At 42.3% G+C, this 20590-nt stretch overlaps 1 protein-coding gene across 3 annotated transcripts in view; it reads right to left on the bottom strand.

Annotated features, from left to right (window-relative positions):
* Positions 1-20590, bottom strand: part of LRRC1 (leucine rich repeat containing 1) — a 136654-nt gene that overhangs the window by 7049 nt on the left and 109015 nt on the right. For all 3 annotated transcript variants that reach the window (XM_045193013.2, XM_024558049.4, XM_024558050.4), the window contains 4 exons: positions 19545-19689; positions 17302-17420; positions 15777-15860; positions 4540-4655 (listed from right to left, as the gene is read on the bottom strand). In XM_045193013.2, the coding sequence (XP_045048948.1) occupies positions 4540-4655; positions 15777-15860; positions 17302-17420; positions 19545-19689 (464 nt within the window). The remainder of the gene's footprint in view (positions 1-4539; positions 4656-15776; positions 15861-17301; positions 17421-19544; positions 19690-20590) is intronic.

Below are 20590 nucleotides of genomic sequence, written 5' to 3'. Positions count from 1 at the left end.
CCCGCCTCCTGCCCAGTCTGCACACAGACTGTGCGGGCTGGGCTGAGCCTCTCACTGACCGTCTGTGGTCTGGGGAAGAAGACACACACACTCCTCTGTTTCTCTTCGGTGAGCCATCCCAGACACAAGTGGAAAACAGAGATCTTATACATCCCTGCTTTCCAGACGAGTTAATAATACATTTTTGGTTTGTTCTGGTACCTTCTGTCCACTATAGCAATAAACCATAGCTCCATGTGCACACATCTCTGCATTCTATGTAGGACCACATGCCCCCCACCCCAAAAGAAAAAGCCCAGACTTACTACTTACGTCAATGGTACGAGGAGGAAAGCAAATGAATGAGCAAACCCTGAGCCTCTCATTTCCAGTTATGGCCATGACGGACCCGACCTGAACCACTACAGCAACTGCGTGTCAGATTTATTTAAGAACTAAACAGGGCCTACTAACTAATGAAATACTAAGTTTCCTGACGGTTGCATACTTTCTACAGTTAAATGTTTCACGGTATATACAGAGGAAATAATCAGTGAAAAAAAATTAAGCAATACCAAAATATCTAAAGTGAAAGCCCCCTATAACTCCAAGTCTCCACCTTTCCTCCAGTGGCACTACTATTGATATTTTGGTGAACTGCATTGATAAGCTTCTTAAAAAACATGAACAAAAAAGAGAACACTTACTACACTTGCTCACTATTCCGTATCATGGGCCTTCTGGGTCACCACAGAGAAATATATCACTCTTCAATTGCTTGGTATTTTATAATAGAGCTACTCTATTGTATTGTGTTTTGTCTTTTACTATTCTTTATTTTCCCAACTTTACTGAGATATGATTGACATACAGCACTGTGTAAGTAAGATGTGTAACACGATGATTTGATACACTTATATATTCTGAAATGATTACCACAGAAGGCTCACCACCCCCACTACCTCACACAATCACCATTTTGCATGCAGGTATGTAGCAAAAACACTTAAGATCTACTGTCACGGCAACTCGCAAATACGTAATACGTGCGTTAACTGGAGTCACCACGCTGCACGCTGGGTCCCCAGAACTCACTCATCTCACATTTGGAGGTGCACCCTTTGGCCAACCCCTCCCCCAGGCCCTGGCAACCACATTCTACTCTCTGTTTTGATGAGTTCAACTCTTTTAGATTCCACATGCAAGTAAGATCATACAATATTTGTCTTTCTCCATCTGACTTATTTCAATGCCAAGGTCCACCAGTGTTGTCATAAATGGCAAGATTTCCTTCTTTCTAATGGCTGAAAAATATTCCATTGTATATATCATATATACGTCTTATACATACAAACACAAACACACACACACCAGATAAGGATAAGGAGTCCAGATATCTCTTAAATACTGTGTTTTCATTTCTTTTGGATATATAAGGTCTGTCCAGAAAAAGTCCAACCACTGTTAATATAACGAGAAAGGTTTGCACAACATACAGGAAGCCTGGCAACTAAGGACAGCGGACTGGAATGCACATGTGTGAACAATGATGACTTCACTGTACTAGGCAATGGGGGCAGTAGATCCCACTGAGTAAGCATGTGTACTGTGTGGTCATGGAATTCAAAATGACTGAGTGAGTACAGTAACTAATCTGCATCAGATTTTGCATTAAGCTTGAACATTCCTCTGCAGAAACTATTCAGATGATTCAGAAGGCCGCAGCTGGGGGCAAATGGTGATTTACAGCTTTATACAACACGCCTGCTCATGCATCACGTCTCCTGCAGAGTTTTTTGGAGGAACATCAAATCACCCAGGTGACTCAGCCTCCGACAACTGGGGGGCACCCAGATTTGGCACCCTGTGACCTCTGGCTTTTCCCAAAACTAAAATCACCTTTGAAAGGGAGGAGATTTCAGACTGTCAATGAGATTCAGGAAAATAGAACAGGGCAGCTGATGGTGACTGGAGAACTGTGTGAGGCCCCAAGGTGCCTACTTTGAAGGGGACTGAGGCTTCCTTGACCTAGGTGCAGTGTTTCTTGGATCTTCTTCAATAAAGGTCTCTACTCTTCACGGTACAGGGTGGATACTTTGTGGACAGAGCTTGTATACCCAGAAGTGGAACAGCTGGATCTTATGCTACTTCTAATTTTAAGCTCTTGAGGAACCTCTATACTGGTTTTTATAGTGGCTACACAAGTCCACCTTCCCAACTAACCGTGCATCAGGGTTCCCTTTTCTCCACTTCTGTGTTATTTCTTGTCTTTTTCAATACTTGTGGCATAATATCTTTTAATAATTTAAAATTAATTTAAAATTCAAAGGTGTAAACTATTTTCCCATTGACAGCCATTGCTTCTAGTATTTGGTATACTAACACTGCAAGGAAGATCCTCAAATACCCAAGTTTGTGTATTTGGTGGATAACCCTATGGGAAAGAGTCTAAGAAATAAAGAAATGTATGTTCTGTATCTGCAGTAGCTGATGCTATGACACATCTCCTCCATTACTATACCAGAAGTTTGATACTTTGTTTCCAAGTGGCATTTTATAGTTATCCTTGCTGTAACTTGCTGCACCAAATTTATCAAAGACAATTTTTGGAAACTAAGGCGTAGTCTCCTTGTGTCATTTGCTATTTTTATACGCCCCAGCGAAGGGCAGAAACTTCTCTCATACTCGGTGTGATTTCTCACGGTGTGACATTTCCGCAAGCTCAAAAGCTGACATGGTAGTCCTATGTTTTTATTAGTTTCTATACTTTAAAATAAGTAGTAATTAAATATATTAATAAGCTTAAAATTTGGTCATTAATCTATATATACATGGACTAAATGACACACTTAACTGACTCAGATGACACCTATGTAATGTAACTTTTTAATTGGCTTTTCTCCACCCTGGCTCAAGCATAATAAAAATTTAACTTTCCCTTCTTTGGGGAACTGGAGAATGAAACCTTCAGTCCAGAGAAAATCAGTTTTCAGACATTAGAGCCATCTTCCCACTCAAGAATTAGTGGTGCGAATTCATGCTCATCAGTAAGGCAGGAACCAGGGAGGGTGGGAGTCACTGAGTTTCTAGTGCTGGAGGTGAGAGGTCAGGAAACCACCCTTCTCAAGCTTTAAATTGCGTATCAGGCTTAGGTCCAACACAAATGCAACGTTCGACTCATTAATCCAGAGTTTTCAGGCACTAGTTAGTGGTCTTATGAATCTATCAAGATGTCCTGAGAGCATTAACTTTAAAAGGGTGAGCACTCTTGAGGCCATAACTCATCTCCAGGCTCCTGCTGAGTGCTGCTGTTTACTCAGCACCACTGTCTACAATCCATTAGCGAGAACGAAAAATGGCAGGTGAGCCTGACCTCAGTGACCAGCTAATCCGCACTTAGGACACAATCCCCCAAACACTGGGGATCACTCTCCCCTGCTTCCGCACTCTGTCTCCCATCTAACTATATAATACTCAAAAGCAGTTTTTAATTACTCCTGGCAGGTCCGCCTGTGACACAGGGCTTTCAAAGGGGCCTGCTATTCATGCCGCAAAACTAACACTTGTAACGTTTTCCCAGGTTATCTACCATGTGCCAGGTGCTGGGAAGGGACATGATACATGGGCACACTAACCGTCACATCCAACTTTAGGTTTAGGAGGATTACATACGTGGAGACAGACAACTAACAGTGCTACGTCAGGGGTAATTAAAAACGCAGGTTCAGAGACAGGAATGCTTTCTGGAGAAAACAAAAGCATAAGTGACCAAGAATAAAAGTAGAGAAAGAGAGAAGAGGGTCCCAGCCAGACAGAATAGCTTGTGTAGGCTCAGGGGAAAGAAAGTGCATGTGATATTTAAGGTGAGGAAATTAGTTCAGAATGGGTAAGACAAATCAACATTCTACAAAGGTAAAGGGAAGATATATTCTGGAAACTGGTGGGTGACTGGTCAAACATGACCTCTGACCCCAGACCTTGAGAAACGGTGCTGCTCCGGCCTTGAAGACACTAGTCTAGTGGCTCTTCACTTTTTTTGGATTATGAATCACTTGGCGATTCTGACATGAGTTGTGGGTCCTCTCGCCAGGGAAGTGTCCCTGAATGCAACCTTGTTTACAATTTCAGAGGGTTCAGAGTCACTGGCAGAGAGCATCTCAAGACCCCTGACTGAGAGTCATTCAAGCTCATTTTTTAGATGAGGAAACTGTGAGGCCCGTGTGACTTACAAAAGCAGGGGTGAAACCTACGTCTCTCAGTTCTCGGGCAATGCTCCCTCCCTGACATCACTGTCCTGCTGTTCTGGGACGCACGTCTACAGAAACGTCCACTTGAACTACGAAGTACCCCACGCTCAGGCTGTCCCTGGCCCTCTCTGCCCCATGGGGCTCGGTCACTGCAGCACCTACACTGGAGACTTCTGAGGCCTGGGTCGTTCGACTCCCTGGCACGTTATTCCATCAGACGGAGCGAGGCAAGATGGCAAGGCCACATGGCCCAGGCTGAGGCACGTGAATACTTGTTTCTTTCTCTGAGGCAAAGCAAACAGATTATGCTTACCTGTTCCCTGCCACATCCAGGACGTGAAGCTCCGTGGCCTGTGACACCTCAGCAGGTATCCGAGTTAGTCTGTTGTCACGCACACAGAACACAGTGAGGCTGCAGCACCCACCGATCTGCAACAGGGAGGAAAACACACCTTGTTTCCAGGTTTTGGGGGGAAAATGGTGGTGGGCTTGCTTATCAAATGGCAAGAAATGATGCATAAGATTATGCCCCATGATTTTAAGTCTCACTGATGATCAACTATAATTAATTTAAATTATACAAAACACTGAGTAGTGCAATGGGCTTATAAAAATCCCTGTAAAACAATAAACACACGTGTTCTAAATTAAATCAAGAAAATAAACAAACAGTTCAAAAATTTCATTCTGGAAAGGAGTTATTTTCCACTGCCGCCGTACAACTACATCTCTTAAATGCATTAACCGAGCACACAGGTCCAGACAAATGTTATTGGGCCATACGGAGGTTTAAGAATTCTAGGTTTCAAAAGTTAGGCCAAAGATCAAAAGCCACACCCTTGAAGACCTGTCCATTACACTAACTTCCGTGTTCTCAGTGTTTCAGTTTATTAAAAAAAAAAGCGGGGGGGGGGGGGGATTATCTGATAGATGATACAGTACATTAATTTCCACCACACAACTTTTAACAGCTTCCATTCACCACTCAATCTGGTAAATTCCTTTCCCTTCGACCAATGCAAAATCAGCAAAATCAACAAAATTTTAGCTGACAGTGAATTTGGTAAGTGCGGACATTAATCTTCCCAGCTATGATCTGCTGGTAAAAGCATATGTTAATACCTCCATCCACACCAAATTTAATTATCACTTCCTTTTTTTTTTTTTGTTAAGCAAGCAATCCAAAGGTAACTGAGCTTCATGTAAATCTGGTCTTCAACCAAATACATAAACACAAAAGAAATCAATGACCCTCCTGAACAAGTTGGCTGTGGTTTCTACAGTCGGGCAAGCTACACCGCGGGGTGCAAACAGTAACTCATCCCAGACACGACACCCTGCAGCACTCCACCCGGGGCCTGCGTTCTTCCTGTGCTCGCCACCGAGGAGCAACTGCTAGAAAAGGCTCCTGAAGGGACCTTTTGATGTCTCTGTGACACGTGGAAAAGTACTCCGCAGCCTTCCCCTTGCTGAGGGCAAACGACCTGATGGAATCTTCAATGATGTCTGAATGTAGCTTCTGACCTTTTCTATTTACGATTCTGGTCAGTATATGGATAGATCTTAAAAAGCAGAATGCACACTTATGAAACTGCTACAGAATTTCCTTCATGCAAAATCTTCTTTGTCTTCCTTTTGGAGTTAATGTCAAGATTTTGAAATAATATTTCTAACCACAGTATTTAATCATAATGGATATAAAAGAAAAATAAGCAGAAGAAAACACAGACTAACATTCGTCTCTTGTCCCCGGGAAAACACCCAGATATGCAGAAAGGCTTTTGGACTGTCCCCATTTCTCAGGATTCACAGGTCCCATCCCAGCAAAACGGGCTTATTCACTGTCCTCTTAACATACGTCTTACACTTCTGGTTCAGCTCTTTCTTATAGAAATACCCTTCTATTCTGTCTCTCTAAATCTCACCAATTATCCCAAATTAGCTGCACACCCTCTATTTCACAAAGTGTTTCCAGAACCCCCTGGTCTGCACTGACACATCTCTCTCCGAGCTTCCTTCACAATTCTGGTCCATCCAAACCTCTGACAGACCCTCCGACTGAGCTACTGTCTAATTCGTGCATTTAGATATAATCAGGATGCCTGGCGAGTACAGTACCATTCTATCTACTCACCTGTGAAGGCTTTCTACCTGCCAACCTTTCTAATTTAGGTATGTTTATATTTATTAATTTACTTCCTAGTGAAAGGCTGCTACTTAAAGTTATTATCTGAAGCTGTATATAGTGTTTTTTCTTCCTAGAAAGAATCACTTAAGTGGCCTCCCTCACATTTTATAAATATAGGGCCCTAATACCGTGTCCTGAAAGGATCTTGTGTGGGGCCAGGCATTCTTCCCTCCCTTGACAAAGGCAATCGTCAAGTTCTACCGGGTGCCAGGGATTATAGAAGGAAAGAAACCAAAACGCTGAATCTTTGGAGCATTGACACGATCAGATTATCTCTGAGACATTTACACGGTCCCAACAAAAAACTACTCATGGGAAGGAAAACTCGAGGTCTTTGTGGAGAGGATCCTGACTCCGCTTCCTGTGGAGAGGGGTACCTGCACTAGGGCCTGGGCTCAGAGGGGGAGCGGTGGACCAGACTCGGCCCTGCCATCCTCCTTCGGGGAGGATGAAGCCAGCGTCAGTTACTCTCACACGTGACCCTCCTGATGGGACAACAAGCTCCTGGAAGGTGGACAGACACAAGACTCTAGTGTGATTCTGGGCACTTTGTCCTGAAGTTACCCACTGCCCCAGCCCCTGTAGGATACCTGTTTTGGGGCCCTTCTACTATTCCATGTGAAGATTTTCAATTTGTATCATGTGTATATACTATATATTTTTAAAATTAATTAATTAACTAATTAAACTTTATCAGAAAGGGCTCTAAAAGTTGTGGACAAATGATCACTCTCTAAATCATGTAAACTCCCAGTGGAGTGTGTGAGCTGTCTACTGTGCTTATAGTTTCACTTTTTTCTTTTTCCTTTCTCTCTCTGATCTCACACATTTGCGATGTAAAAGGATGGAAAGCAATTGTATCCCGAGCCTCCTAAGCACTCTAGGTGGTCAAAGCAGAGTGACCTCGGATCTCTATTGTCCACGGTTTTTGGAAAACAATGCCAACGAAGAGTCAGTGTTGTTACCCGCCAAGGCCACACATCACTCAAACAGCGCCCTCTTACCAAATCAGCCAAGAAGGGATGGCATGAACCTTGGCTTTTAGAAAAGATTGTTAGGCGGTCAAAATCATAACTCAAAAGATACAGTTCTTTACAGACGTCGGAGGAGCGCGGTACGAAGGAGGGAGTTTGTGCTTGAGATCACAGGCACCTGGATGAGATTTTAGGCTTGATCATGTTTTATGGGAGTGAATACATTACTTTAACCAAAAATAACAGTAAGGATTGAATTAAATGAAACCACAAATATATTGGGTTAGCCAAATTGTTTGTTTTTTTCTGTACAATGGCTCTAGCAGTACTTAGCTGTCTTTAACTTCATTCAAAACAATTTTGTTAGATGGTATTGTGACAGCTGTCTCATCAGCATGCATTTTTTTAAAGTTATCAAAATTGGTGATTTCTATGCAGCCATTTTAATATTGTAGATGGAAAGACATACGCAACATTTTTGGAGTATTATGCTTGGTTATTTCAAGAAAAAAAAACTGCAATTGAAATGCAAAAAAAAACGAAAAAAGATTTGTGTAGTGTATGCAGAAGATGCCGTGACTGATCGAACTTGTCAAAAGTGGTTTGCGAAGTTTCTTGGTACTACTGCCAATTTGGCCAAATAGTTCTTGGCTGTGGGGCTGTCTCACGCACTGGAAGAAGTCTGGCAGCACCCCTGGCCTCTTCCCACTAGAAGCCAATAGCAGGAGACAGCCGGCATACTCAGAATATCCAAATCGATAAAAGTTATTGGTGAAAATGAAAAATTCTTTCATTTTACAGAAAAAACTACATGGACTTTTTGGCCAACCCAATAATTTAGCGCCCATCATAGAACTGGTCTGTTGCTGTTGCCGAAGAAATGTGGTAGCTATTCTTTTTCAGAGAAGTGAAAATTCCTTATCCAAATGAAAAGCTCAGTCACCACTTGAGTGGCTACAGACTACTATGCTGGAGTGGCGCTGATCCTGTGAGCTCTTCCCTGAACCCACCTGAACTCTTTAAAACATCCTCTCGCATGACCACCTGTGCCCCTTCGGCCCCCTCCCCCGCAATCACCACTCCACTGGCCATGTCCATGAGTCCTTTCTCTTTTTGCTCAATCCTTCCACCCCCTCAACTCCCCCCACCCACAGAGCTGTTACCCTGCTCTCCACCTATGAGTCTCTATTTTGCTTGTTAGTTCAGTCTTCATTAGATTCCACATATGAGTGAAATCATATGCTATTTGTCTTCCTCTAACTGGCTTTTTTCACTCAGCATAACATTCTCCAGGTCCATCCATGCTGTCGCAAAGGGTAAAATTTTCTCTTTTCTTACAGCCAAGTGGTATTCCACTGTGTAAATGTCGCATAATTGTTTTATCCACTCATCTACTGATGGCACTTGGGCTGCTTAAAAAATATTTTTTTTTTAAATACTGAAAAAAAAAACCCTTACAGGACAAATAATCTAAATGTGAGATAAGAGAAGTACACAAATTTCTAAAGGCAAAAAAAGTACTTGTCAAAGAAGTAATCCAAGTGTCAGCCTGGTAACGGATGAAAATCCTATTCTCTCTGAGAAGGACTAAAAAAGATAAAGCATGTGAGGCAAGGCTTGCAGGGATTCTCCCCATTTATTTGATTACTTAAAATTTAGAGGCAGAAAATTAAACAAGGCTTATTTTATAGATATTATGGTGTATTCACTGTCATTTAAGTTATAATGTTACATAATGCTCTATAAAAAGTCAAAAAAAAAGCCATAAATAAATAAATAAAACACTGTCTCCTTGACAATGGCATTTTGTGTTAACACCCGTGGAGAGTTGAGATGAGTTTAGTATTGTGTTATTTACAGTATTCACGTGTGTTTTCACTCTCTCTTTTGGGTTCAGGAAGCGAGAGTTTACAGGCTCCTGAAAGAGGCCATTGGGATAAAATGTCTGTATCACTTAGAAATTCAGGGAAGCAGAGTCACTGTTTAAACAACTTATTACCAGTAATGTAGGAAGCTGGTATTTTTAAACCTCCCCTAAACCACATAATAGCACTTTCCCAGGACCCAAGGGGGTGGACTCGGGTCCTCTGAGAAATACAGAATATAGCTGAGAATCCTTGTTGAGCTGTTTTGTGTCTCTTAAGTCAAGATGATACTGTCCTCACCTGTCTGTTACTGATCTAATCCATCTCAACGAGAAGGGACCAGCAGGCATTAGGCAAACCTTTAGTTAGGTCACCTTTCACTAAGTATTAATCGCCTGCAGGTTACTTTGCCCTAAAGAAGATAATCAGACAGAGTCAACGATTCAAAGACAAAGCCTACCTTTGTCTGCCTATATTCCACGGAGCAAACGCCTGTCTTAAGTACAAAGGAGCTTCCATTTCCCTCAGCATCCTCCCTTCGAGATCATTTGTAACAGAACTAAACCCACATTTCAGTGGCAAAAGGGAAAATGTACAATAAGCAAAAATCTGGTGAAAATACAATTTAAACAAATATTATGATGTGTAATTTTAGAAACCAAACACTATTTTTGGCCTTTTCAAAATCATCACGATCCGTGGCACACTATTCAAATGTTCCCTACATCATAAATATTTTGGAAACCACATGGCTTTGGGACTCTGAACTGTTGGGCCACTGACATCAAAATATCCAGTAATAGCTATGACATTCTTCTTTTTTAATTATAAAAAAGTAACTTATGTTGACTGGAGAATAAAATCTTGTACACATACACACATACAATGGTCAAGTTACTTAAGCCCTTAGTTTCACAACTTGTTAGATACTGAAAATGATTTACCTACACTCCACACAACTGTTGCAAAAATTAGACAAGAAAAAGCATGAAAGCTAACAGTGCCTGGCATGTGTCAGCTGCCCCAGTATATGCTTGCACGGTGCTGGCAGACATCAGCTGCTCCTATATGCACTGTGAGAAAGAAACAGTCTTGTGCATCATTCTTCGTGCATATCCGCAACTGTGTCCTTAGGATAAAGGCGCTAGAAGCAGAACTGCAGAATCAAGGGGTGTGCACATTTTGTAGGTTTTTAACACTATTATCATATTCCCTACCAGAGAAGCCATAATAATCTATACTTCCATAATAGTATGCACTTCCCTGTAGCCTTGCCAAAATTTGGTATCATTATTATTACCGTTTTTTAAATCTTGATAACCTGATAGGTCAAAACGCTTCCATTAACATTTCTGTGAATACTATAGGGCTAAAACTTTTTCTTATTTATAACCATTTCTGTTTTTTCTTCTAAGAATCACTTACTGATTCCTGGGAAGGGGAGTTCTTTGCTTTCACTTTTGTCCACTTTTCTACAGTGGGAACATCTTTTTCTCGATGGTGTGAAAGAGTTTCTAGCAGAGTAAGAAGAGAGCACAATCGTTTCGCATTCGTTTGCAATGCTGCAAATGCCCCGCTCCAGGCTGTCTGTACCTTCGTAAAGACCAGCGATCTCATTTTTATACTGACAGATGCATCGACTACCTCTTTTATGACTTGTTTCCTCTTTCAAGTTTAGGAATGCTTTCTCCATCTTGAAATCCAATGGTCAAGTATATTTCATTCTAGTATTTCTAGATTTTACATCTTTTATTTAACAATATATCATTTAAAATATAATGGGAAGAGTCTAAATTATTCACTAAAATAATTTTAAATTATAGTAAGAAGGCAGAAAGCCATCCATAAAATGCATACTTGATCGCTAGAGACATTTCTGAATACCACACTAATATTTATGGGTAATTAATGCTGACAGATCACTGGATAAAGAAAAGCTTTGATGAATGATCTCCAAATCCTATTTGTCTCATTTTTCTGGATAGGTGTGATGTAGTTAGGGACATTACCATTTTGACTTAATGCAGACAAAAGGCTGGGGTCTAAACTTGGAAATATACTCAATTTCTTCCAGTCAGAAACTCTTTAAGGTCCAGGCTATTTAAAGTGAAGATCTGTTTGGGGGAATATTATGAAGCCGCTGGCTGTCTTTCATCATACCCACGATCACACATATACCAACACCCTGTCTACCCATGAGTCACACGACAACACCGTCTCTTCGTTCCTCCCTCTGCCAAAATTATGAGAGTTTCAGGGAACCTCCTTTTCCCAGAAGTACATGTACTTAAGCGACAAGATGAAAAAAAGAAGATACAAACAAGTTGCTTGAAAAATCAGAAGCATGCCACACGTAGCAAATCAAGCCAATCTAGCCTTTCCATCAGAGACAGAATGGTGCCAACAAACGGATTCAGTGAAGACAGACGAGCTGCCAAGTTATGCCTTTGAGAGTTTCTGAGTAACTCAAAATGTAATTCATAGAAAAGCATTCTCTTGAGAAAATAATCTGAACAAACTGACATAACAGAAAAGCTTCCAGGCCATGCAGTCATTTACAACAAAACAAAACTGAGCTTAGAGGAAAATGCCCAATATTTTACAATGAAATACACACAAAGCAGTCAGCCGATTTGGATCTTCATGCATTTATGAAGCAAATGGCAGTCAGAGATGCAACTGTGGTCTGAACGATACTTACAAGATAACAAGTTTACCTGACTTTTCTAAATTTCCAAGCAGCTAACAATTAAGAAAACAAGAGACATTCATTGATTTGCAAATGTTTACTACAAATAACACCACAAAACACAAACAGTCTATTATTGTGACCCACACAGTACAAACATTTTCCCCTCAGTCATTTGGGAAAAAATGCAAATAAATGCTGCTATACACGGAGAAGCTGTGCTATAAAATTGATAATACACAATACTATCAAATTTTTAAAAAGACAAAAACTACGAAGAACTACACAGCACACCAGGCCAATGGCAATTAATACAACTAAGGATTTTTGGCATGTAAATTAAATTGGTCAGCATTTCTGTTTAGGTTTGTCATGCATGCAACTTAACATGAGAAAGTAGTAAAGTTTTGAAAGAAAAGAATCCAATCAGGAAAGTGCAGAATTTGATCAAACTGTATCAAGGTTGGAGACAGAGCGAGCACACATACACACACACACACACGGTCACTGGGCACGCGTGCACACACACACACGCACAGGGCTGGAGGGTCTACCACATTCACCGCACAGACCCATGGCATGATGGTGCAGCCCAGACCAACATGACGCAGTTTGAGGTCAGGAGGCCCTGGGGGACTTGGCTGCGCAGCCCCGACGGTCAGAGGCACGCATTCAACTATTTCTGCTGGGTTACCAAGCTGTGACCCACAGCAGAGTTGGAGATATACGCCCAGTGCACTCCCACTCTGGGAGCCCGTGCATGGGAGTAGGAGTGGAGGTGCACTAGACAAGATCCAGTTCCTAGAAGCCTGAACATTCTCCACTTTATCAGGCCGCTGACACAGCAGGCGCAGACTTCATTCCTTTATCAAACTCTGGATGCCAGAAAACCAATCATAATTTCTCAGAAAATGAATAAAATGGGATAGCTAACTAAAATGCTTTGAAGCTAGAAATACTTACACTTTTCACATCATGAAAAGCTGTTCCTAGGAACTTTATGCAGACACACAGCACGCACTAGACATGACCCTCTACAAAGAAACACGAAGTACGGGTTTCAGTCTCTTAAAGTGAACAGAGGACTGACCCTGCAGTGATGGTGATAGTCTTGCAAAAATAAAGTTCTGAGGTTCCTGTCTGGAATGTATGTGTTCCTTTCAAAGAGACAACCAAAAAAGAGAGGGAGGGAGGTTGGGGGTGGGTGGGGAAAGTGGGGATTGTTAACACCATACTTAAAACTGCTCTCTTCGGTATTTTCCTTGAAATATCCCTAAAATGTATTAATTTTCTAAAATGTCCAAACTAAAAATAATTTGGCTTTTTTTTTTTTGAACCAAATTATGGTCCTGCCACACTGCAAGGTCACACAGATGGAAAGGCTGGGCTGAATCAGTATTAGCTGAGTGGCCACGCTGTTCCTGGCCAGTGAAAGGGCAGTGAGCTGGCTGTGGGGAGACACATCTTTGCAGCCCAGTTCTATACACTCCTAGCTATAGGAGCCCAAGTAAGGAAGGCTCCTCGTTGGCCTCAGTTTCCCCGTCTGTGAAATGAGGAAATCCCCTTGACCTTCAAAGCTGCTGTGAGGATTCAATGAGTTAACATACATGAAAGCACCCAGTCAGCACATGGTGCTGAAGCAGAAAGTAACAAATCTTTTCTACTTCTCTGAGTGTGTTTGTGTCCAATCTATTACCCATCTATGTGTACTACTCAACAAGAGTAAAATCAACGTTGAGAATAATGTTCAGCTGTGTTCTGGTTTATCACCTAGAGCCTGGAACCAAAATGTTTTAATTAGCAGAATCTCTTAGTTGTGTCCCAATTATGTCGAGATGTAGACTGAAAAGAGGTGGGAACAGTTTTATTTAGAGGCCAGTGTTCAGATTAAGGATGTGTCGGAATATGATCACATTTATTAGGGTGGCCAAAAAGTCCATTACTTTTTTTCCCATATGATGGCTCTAGGTGTATTTAGTTGTCTTTAACTTCATTCGAAACAATTTTGTTAGACTGTATGGTGACAGCTGTCATATCAGCTTGCATTAAAAAAAAAAAAAAAAAAACTTACAGGCCTGGCTGGTGTGGCTCAGTGAATTGAGTGCTGGCCTGCAAACCAAAGGGTCGGTGGTTCGATTCCCAATCAGGGCACATGCCTGGGTTGCGGGCCAGGTCCCCAGTAGGGGGCGCATGAGAGGCAACCATTCATTGATGCTTCTCCCCCTCTCTTTCTCCCTCCCTTCCTCTCTGTCTAAAAATACATAAATAAAATCTTTTAAAAAACTTATCAAAATTGTTGAATTTTTGTGCAGCCATTTTAACACTGAAGACAGAAGAAGATACACAACATTCAGAGTATTATGCTTGATTGTTTCAGGAAAGTTAAAAACGCAACTGAAATGCAAAAAAAAGATTGGTGCAATATATGGAGAAGGTCTGTGACTGACCGAATGTGTCAAAAGTGGTTTGTGAAGTTTCTTGGTACTACTGACATTCTGGCCACATCTTTGCTTGGGGCTGTCTTACGCATTGGAAGGCGTTTCCCGTGGCCTCTACCCACTGGAAGCCAACGGCAGGATATAGGAGACAGCCAACATACTCAAAATATTCAAATCAATACAGTTATGGTGAAAATGAAAAATGTGTCTTATCTTACAGAAACAATTAAATGGGCTTTTTGGCCGACCTAACGTAATAAACGCCCTCCTGCCTCCATTCAGGAACGCTTGCCGTCCACGCAGGGAGCAGACTGAAGCACAGAGGGCGGAGCACCACGATGCGGAAACGAAAGAAAAAATCAGGCCAAGTTCAGACATCCTGAGAAGTATCCCAGCAAAATAAGAACCCTGAAGTTCTGGCGGGTTAGGTGGTAGCTTTGACATTATTCCAAGATAGATATTGGCAAGTGTCGAAACAGAGAACTACAAAGGCAACTGCACCTGGCCAGTGCTTACATCACACAATCCCACACCTTTTTATGCGAGGCCCTAATGATGGGGAGTGGACTCACCAACATTTGACGGAGGGAAAAACGGTGGCTTAAACTTACTTTTAGGCTATGTTGCTGAGAAAAATTCACTAATAATGAACTTTTATTGCTAATAAAAGCTCAACACTACCCAACTCCAATCAAGTTCTCCTAGTTCCTAGCAGAAGGTAGGCCTTCTTTTTAAACAACATACTACACAACTCCTTGTTTAATACGCAACGGACTTCTTGTTTTCAGCATTTTAAGCTGCCTGCCAGAACTTAGCCTCTAGCCCACAAAGCTATTCTCCACAATGGACAGTGGCTGTCTCATTTCTCCTGCTTGAAGTGCTGACAAGAAAAGAATCCTAAAAATCCGGCTGTGCTTCCCATTTGCCTTCCTCTAGGTGGACGCTTTTGTGAAGAGTTCCTTCACTCTCCAGGACGTGGACGCCGCCCGGGGTCTGTCTCTGCCCAGGAACAGGGTTGCATCAAGACCTACTTTTATAATCTCAATGGCTAAGGGGTAGTTCAGTTTCACATTAAATTCTATCAAATCTGAAGTCATCCACTTCCTCTGCCAAACCCCGAACCACCCATCTCCATCGATGGTGTCACTGTTTTCTGTAGGTCGAGCCCAAAACATCAATCTCTCTCTTTCCTAAAGGAAAGACACCCACCTACCGTCTTCAACGTTACAGATGATCACTCTTTGATATACTTCCTCCAACCATCTCTCTACTCACAGATGAGAGTGCATGCCTTTAAAAGATTCCACATGAGTCTTTTAAAAGTATTTGACATTTCTGATCCCTTCTGTGTTATTTCTTGATAATTATTCCTTTATTATTTTTTTAAAGCACATACCTCTTTGGGTAAAGACACTAATTTATTTCTGTCTGCATTCAAGTTGCTCAACTTCTTAAGTTTTCCAATGCTTTTAGGTAAGGCCTGTTAAAATAACATTTTTATTATTAACTTTTAACACAACACAGTACAACAGATCTTCTCAAAAACATAAAGAATATAATCTCATCCAGTAACAGAAGTAACAGTTCTTTCTGAATATCAGATATTTGTAAATTTCACTTGGGGGATGTGGGATTAAATATTTTGCATTTCGCTGGGAACAGAGAAACACCTAGTAAAGAGGTTATGCAGGTCCTTCAACTCAAGTGAGAATTTAATTTAAGATTCCCCCTTCCCTGCTTACACCTTCGAGAACCACACTGCCATGATTGCTTGGCTGACTGTGGAAGCCACAGTGCTGGGGCAGGGGCTCAAACTCTCAGCAGGGCGCTGTGACACCAGGGGAAGAGAGGGGACTGCACGGGCCGGGGTGTGGAGCACAGGGTCCTACAGGAACAAGGCCAGTGCTGACAGGGGGGTCTCAACACTCTCGAGGAATCCGAGGGTGAATGTTACTTTAAAAATTGTTATGATTACTAATTGTAAACCCAACACCACAAACTAGGGCAGAAACTTGGTCGCTTCGACCACATCAGCCTGAGGAGTTTGAGCTGCCCGATGGGGGACGCTGCCAGACCTCCCCTGCTGATTCTGTCTCTGAACGAACTCTGTCTTTTTCTGCTTTTTCACCTAAAGAGCATTACTTATTCCTTTGATAAAGAAAGAAAAGGAAAAAAAATAGGAACAAGGATAAGGAAAGGTTGGGTAAAAAATAAAGTGACAAAATAAAGACAGCGAAAAGGAAAGTAAACTGGAAAAATACAGTGGCTACAAGACCACTGAAGAGCAGAGAAAGGAGAAGATGAAGTGGTAACAGAGGAGAGCGGCAGGCAGTAAGAAGGCAACTGGGGCTCCTGGTCGCCCTGCTGACCTACCCCGGCAGGTGGTACATGCCAAGGCCTTTACCCCAGGAAAGACAGGAGCCTGTGTCACCCCACCCTCAATTTCTAGGGTGGGGTGAGATCACAGACCCAAGCCCAGCAGACACCACTCTCTGGCTCCCCCAAAAGACCATTCCTCCCCCAAGTCCCACCCAGGCTTTCCCTGGCCAACCGTCATTTCTTCCCCTTCTCTCCCACTCTTCCCGTTTGCCAAAGAACCCAGAGAGAACAGCAGTTCCTCTGGAGGTCCTCAGACGCCACAGCAGAGACATCAGCGCCTCCCTGGTGACCCTGTCAGGTGTCAGCGCAGTCCCCCCACTGTGAGCACCAACAACTGGCACGCACTCCGACAGGGGGCTTAAACACCACCTTCTTCACCTTTATGACATGTACTTGCTTCCCAAGTCCCCTTTTCAGATTAACATAAGGAAATTTCCATTTAGTCCACCCACATCGCAAGTAAGTAGAATCTACCCTACTAAGTCTTTATAATCTAGAAATCACATTATCAGTATTCATTTGAATGGGCAAACCACACTCACCGGGAGTCGGTTTTCCGTAAGAACCAATTCAGTGAGGCTTTCACAGTCCCCAACTGTTTCAGGCAACTGTGTTAGTCTGTTCTGATCCACTTTCAGGATTGACAGTTTCTTTAGTTTTCCTGTAAAAGCATTATTTTAACTCATTAGTTACAATCGTTTTCCTAATTATAACTTTGTTATTTCCTATCTGCTGTTCTTTCTTGTTTTAAATAGTTATTCATTTTTTCCTTACACAGCTGTTCATAATGAAACTGTATCATTCTCATTTCCAACACTAAAGGTTCAGAGTTAAAAATTTGTTCAGAACATCAAAAATAGCCAGGAATTAGAAGCAAATCACTTAAAAAGTCACTACCTAAAAATATCATATCAAAACCAGCAAATTTAAAGAAAAACAAAGAGCTGGCTCTTAACGAATCTTTTAAAAAAGGGATTTTTGTGTACAGAGAAGACAGACTTGTATCTTAGTCCAAGAATTCTCCTTACTAAAAACCACACAGTAGCGTGCAGTCTCTTCTGTCACTTACAAATGAAAACGACTTGGTGAAGACCCCTACGCTGAAGCATTTCTACACACTCAGAACAAGATGGGAATCTCTGACAAGTCCCAGCATGGAGGGGGTCTGCTACACTCAGGGCAGGAAGATGGACTTACTGGTGACGCCTTCGGGCCCCGGGAAGGAAGAATCTGTTTACTGCGGCCTCCTCCGCGTCCCCACTGAGTGAAGAGAGTCCTAAATCTTTCAGATTCTCATTTTCCACTACAGCTCAGGGGCTCGGCCCACAGAGCAGACGCCCTCTGTTATCTACTCAGACTGCTGGCACTATTAACATCTTCTCCGGGGTAACCCGAAAGCAGCCTCTATCTTAAAGAGACATAAAGCAGGAGAAAGGCAAATGTGGAAACGCTTAACTTGCCTTGTGTGCCCCTACAGGGCAAAGCAGAACTAACCTTCTCAAGTCTTTATGTAGCATAATCAATAACCTACTACCACGGTCCCCAGAGGGTTTCCACCTCTCCTGGCAGGAGACACACTAGCATTCTCCGCAGGGCACAAGGAGTTGCACCCCTGTCGCATCTCACCCAACAGAGGGGTCTCCATCACCATCGTTAGTGGCAAGTGGTCCTGCAGGCTCGCCTGGAGCACTTTTAGTGACAAGGTGCCCTTTTCTTCACCAAGCAGCCCAAACTAATTCATAACAAATACTTCTTTTAAAGCTCTTTCTTAAATCATGGTGAGATCTGCAATCCTTTCGTTTCACCACTTGTACCGGAAGATGAAATAAATCTTCACATGCTTGAAGTCAGCCATCTGATGCCTCCTATTTCTTCCCATTACAAGCAAGAAAACACCCCCAGTTCCTACAACTGCTTTCAGGGAGCTGATTCTCTGGGAATATTTCTACGTCAAGTCAAAATCCCCGTCAATTTTCCAACCGGCCTTAACCAAAAGGCATGACTACCCCGCTGCCGAGCTGCTGTTGTCAGTTGCACTCTCAGCTGACCGAGCACCAGAAAGGCAGTGGTCCTCTGTCTACAGCTTCTCTGGCTGCTGAAAATCTCTCAAAAAACTTCCTTTGATGTTTTGAATATAGGCTAGACAAAGGTCAAAGACAGCAATCCTATGACAACTATATGGTTAAATATAGCTTCTTAGAATTTCTAAGCAGCTTTGTTACGGCGGAGCTGCCAGTCCAGTCTGTTTATACCCTCTCTGTGTTTATTTTCTCAAACTAGACTGAATATCCTTATGGTAAAGGAAATGTCTCGAATAGAATGGTTAAAAAAGATTATTCTCAAAGGGCTCAACTCCAGAACACCATGCTACCTTTAACAGCACTTCCCCAGGTTATGCAATAAGGTCAAAGCTACTTCTCCTAAACTATTTAGAATGCTCAGTTAGAAAATTCTTAGTGATTGCTCATATGCCTGAAACCCATTCTGTTCTTTGAGCTAATCCCTACTGAAATCATTGAGACAAGGAGCGCACGAAAGGGATATGAGTCAATAATTGTAAGTAATGATACCTATAATTTCTACCAAACCAGGGTGAAGGAAATACCTGCGTATATAAATTGTACTAGTTTTTGCATTCCTTCTTTAAAAAAAACAAAAACCAAGCAACAAGCAAACTAAAGGAACCACATCCCCAGCCCCTGAGTGGTGGTGACCAAAGGACCACAGTGTCCTCCAAATGCGCGAGCCAACAGCGAGGACCTTAGCAGTTCTTTTCAGCACTTACCAATGCCGTCCGGAATGGTTTCTAGCAAGTTCTGGGAAATGACTAAATCTGTTAACGAAGTCAGGCCACTGATTTCCTCAGGAAGTCTTTCCAACTTGTTTTCGGAGACATCTAAGCACAGCAGGTTCTGCAGATTTCCGATTTCCTACATCAGTGACACAGAAAAGAAACTCATGCTTAAACCTGGCACAGCACAGAGGAATTTGCTACAGTGACAGTTCACGGTCAAGTCCTGAAGCCGTCCTAAGGATGCTTCTTCTGGATGTGAAGGCCAGAGTACATTTCCAGACCCCTTCCAGTGCAAAGGGGACGCTACATGAATCACGGACACGGAGTTGGGTGGGATGCCAAGCCCTCCGACTTCAGGCAGGCAAGGAATCGTCAACTTAACAGATGAAGAGATTGGCACCGAGAGAGGGCAAATGACTTTAAAGTAACACAATTGCGGGGGAAAGGCTGGAAGCCAGTTCTCCAAGTTTGGACTCCATCACTTAGCAACCATCTAACACTTCAGGGTGACCTGGAGATTTTCTCCGCTGAGAAATCATCTACTTTTTATCTCCTGTGACAGACAGTACTTGTTAAAACAAACAGCAATGCAGCTGCTTCCCAGAAAAAACTGGGGCATACGGACACAATGGCACATTTAACATCACAAGACAAGAGAAGCACACTGTTTTTAAGGAAAACAGTCTACCCAGGAGTGGGACAAGTACCTGAATGAGTCTACCAGTCTATTCAAGAGCTAGCTCACCTTCCATTCACAAAAATGCGTATTTTCTCCCCTACAACTGCTTCCACTTTTCCATTCCACTGCCACTCAATCAAATTCCCATTCTCATTACCCTCTCACCTGGACTGTTAGCTCTGCCTCTTGGCCTCTCTCTACCCAGGTCTGTTCTGCAAACTTTGCTTCCATATTTCCCTCCCGGAAACATAGCTAGTTCTAGTAATGTAATCAGACCACCCTTATACTCAAAACAAAGTCTAGTGCCTCGTCAATGTCTACATAAGTACAAATTCCTCAATCTATATTTAATTTACTC

This window comes from Desmodus rotundus, chromosome 11, assembly GCF_022682495.2.
Source record: "Desmodus rotundus isolate HL8 chromosome 11, HLdesRot8A.1, whole genome shotgun sequence".
NCBI lineage: Eukaryota > Metazoa > Chordata > Mammalia > Chiroptera > Phyllostomidae > Desmodus > Desmodus rotundus.
This window is presented reverse-complemented; position numbering and strand designations above follow the sequence as displayed.